Source organism: Austrofundulus limnaeus, unplaced genomic scaffold (assembly GCF_001266775.1).
Source record: "Austrofundulus limnaeus strain Quisiro unplaced genomic scaffold, Austrofundulus_limnaeus-1.0 Scaffold922, whole genome shotgun sequence".
NCBI lineage: Eukaryota > Metazoa > Chordata > Actinopteri > Cyprinodontiformes > Rivulidae > Austrofundulus > Austrofundulus limnaeus.
Window position 1 is genome coordinate 38,219 of NW_013953324.1, and position 2,254 is coordinate 40,472.

The window sequence follows — 2,254 nt, forward strand, 5'->3', positions numbered from 1 at the left end:
CACACACACACACACACACACACACACACACACACACACACACACACACACACACACGTCTTCTTATAGACAAGTGTTTAACAGTCAGCTACCATCTGAAAGACAAACTTACAATGTTTTTAACTGTGTTTGTGTCTGTTAGCAAAATAACCTGTGAACAATAGAGTCCATTTGGAAAAAAATCAGGAATTGAATCACTGGATGTAAATGTACAACTTTCTGCATCTATTCAAGCCTTATTTTAAAAACATTAAAATGTCTGTAAGAGTTTAAAACACACGGAGCTGACTGCCTTCAGATTTTTGTGTTTGTTGTTGTGAAACGCTCGCACACTTTTGAAACCATGTTTTGATTTTTATCCAACTCTTTCTACTGGTCTGTTTGATCTTTACACTTATCTCTGTTAGGAAACTGTGTTTAATCGTAGCTAACTGTAGGTGGTGGTGCTCCCAGATGTTCCAGTTGTGCTCCAGAGTTGTGACAGGACACTGTGCAGGTCCTTGGCTCTGATCATCTCTCTGTAGATGAGTGGATCAACAATAAAAACCTGCACTGACAGCTTTAACTCTTCCCACAGGTCAAGGCAAGTTCAATTTAAGACTTTTAAGACCTCTTTAATGCTACTGGAAATTACATTTAAGACCAATTCACAATAAATAAAAACACAGGGAAAAAAAACAGTTGGTGACAACTGTACCCAAATGTTTATTTTAACACAGAACAAATACCTACGAGAGAAATTCTGTAAATTATTTTARAAAATAACATGTTACCAATTATTTTAATATTTGAGACAATTTACAATTATCCTACTTAAAATATGTTAACAATTTAAGACCTCTGAAAGATTGATTTAAGACATTTTAAGGCTAATTAAGGCCTTATGTTTGGATTGACAAACTCAAAGTCTTTTAAGACATTTTAAGGTGTTAGATTGTTCCTGGCCCATTTTAAACTGATGCATTAGTTGCTCTCCTCTTTCTGAAAGGACAAAAACAAGTGAAATTCTCATCACCACCTGTATCCTTACTACAAGCTGAAAATTTACTATCTTTATTTTCAAATAAATAAAATTATCAGTGTGRAGTTAAAACCAGTGGATGCTGTAAGAGCCAATGTTGACTGTTAAAAATAAACTGGACAACATTTTTATTCTGAATTATGATTTTTGGAGAAAATGTTGTCACTTATCTTAATTAAAGAGTCAATGAGAATTAAAAGGAGTGGACACAGTGGCAGCGCTGCAGTTTCATGTCATGTTTTCAACAACATTTGTGTGTCCAGAACTCACCGCCAGGAGCTGACGGACCAACATGTCTGAAGCCTTTTCAGAGATGTTCCCCACAAACACGGTGGTGGTGGGACCCCCACTGTCCTCCAGATCCTTGGTTCTGAGAGAAGGGTCTTTCTTTATGCTGACAGGGTTCTGCACCAGAGCTACTGTGGTTGGGACCAGAACCTGCAACAACAAACATGTTTTMCATCTTAGAACCAGCTCTTATTGTCACACATTTAAAGCGTGAAACAACAATGTTGTTGTCATTTAGAAGAGCACGGCCCAAACCAAGGCCAGCTGCTGCAGACTCACTGTGGGCGCAGCCGTTACTACACCCATGTGAACTGGGATCATGGGAGTACCTGAAAACAAACAAACAAAAACACAACTCGTTTTACTTTTACAGTCACTTCATCAGTAAAATGGTTCTAACAAACCGCACATCTTTAAAATTCTGCCCATAACTTTATGAAGTCAGTTTTGTCTGTTAGTAAAATATGTGCTGGACCACCAGACTAAATATTCAATCAGTCAATGGTCACCACAGCCAACATATCTTAAACAATTAACTTCTTAAAGTTTAATTGTTTTTGTGCTTCAATTCTGGTAGAATCTCAGAATAATACCGAACTCATACTCCCAGTGCTAACAGATATTAGCCTGAACTTCGTCAACTCTTTTAGTCAACCTTGTTTGTCTCTCAGTAAAATATCTTATATTATATCCATCCCTGATGAGGCCTTGTTTTATCTATATGTACACACAGACTGCAGCTGTAAAAAGGCACAACGTCTCCAGCTGCTGGGAAAACTACGATGTCTTCATGTTAGGAAGGAGATTTTAACTAGAAATCATTAATAAAATCCATCCTCACCTTCAACATTTTATCCTGACACAACTACACGGCCAAAAATAAAACCAAACTGTCCTGTTATTAACCATACCAACAGTGAAGTTTGGAGGTGGGAACATCATGGT

The 2,254-nt window shown here is 37.4% G+C and overlaps 1 protein-coding gene across 1 annotated transcript in view; it reads right to left on the reverse strand.

Moving 5' to 3' along the window:
* Positions 1–1,638, reverse strand: part of rbm25a (RNA binding motif protein 25a) — a gene marked incomplete at its 5' end in the record, with an annotated part of 37,733 nt that extends 36,095 nt beyond the window's left edge. Inside the window, 2 exon segments of the mRNA XM_014029581.1 lie at positions 1,292–1,459; positions 1,589–1,638. Coding sequence (XP_013885035.1) covers positions 1,292–1,459; positions 1,589–1,638 — 218 coding nt within the window.
* Between the last annotated feature and the right edge of the window lie 616 nt (positions 1,639–2,254).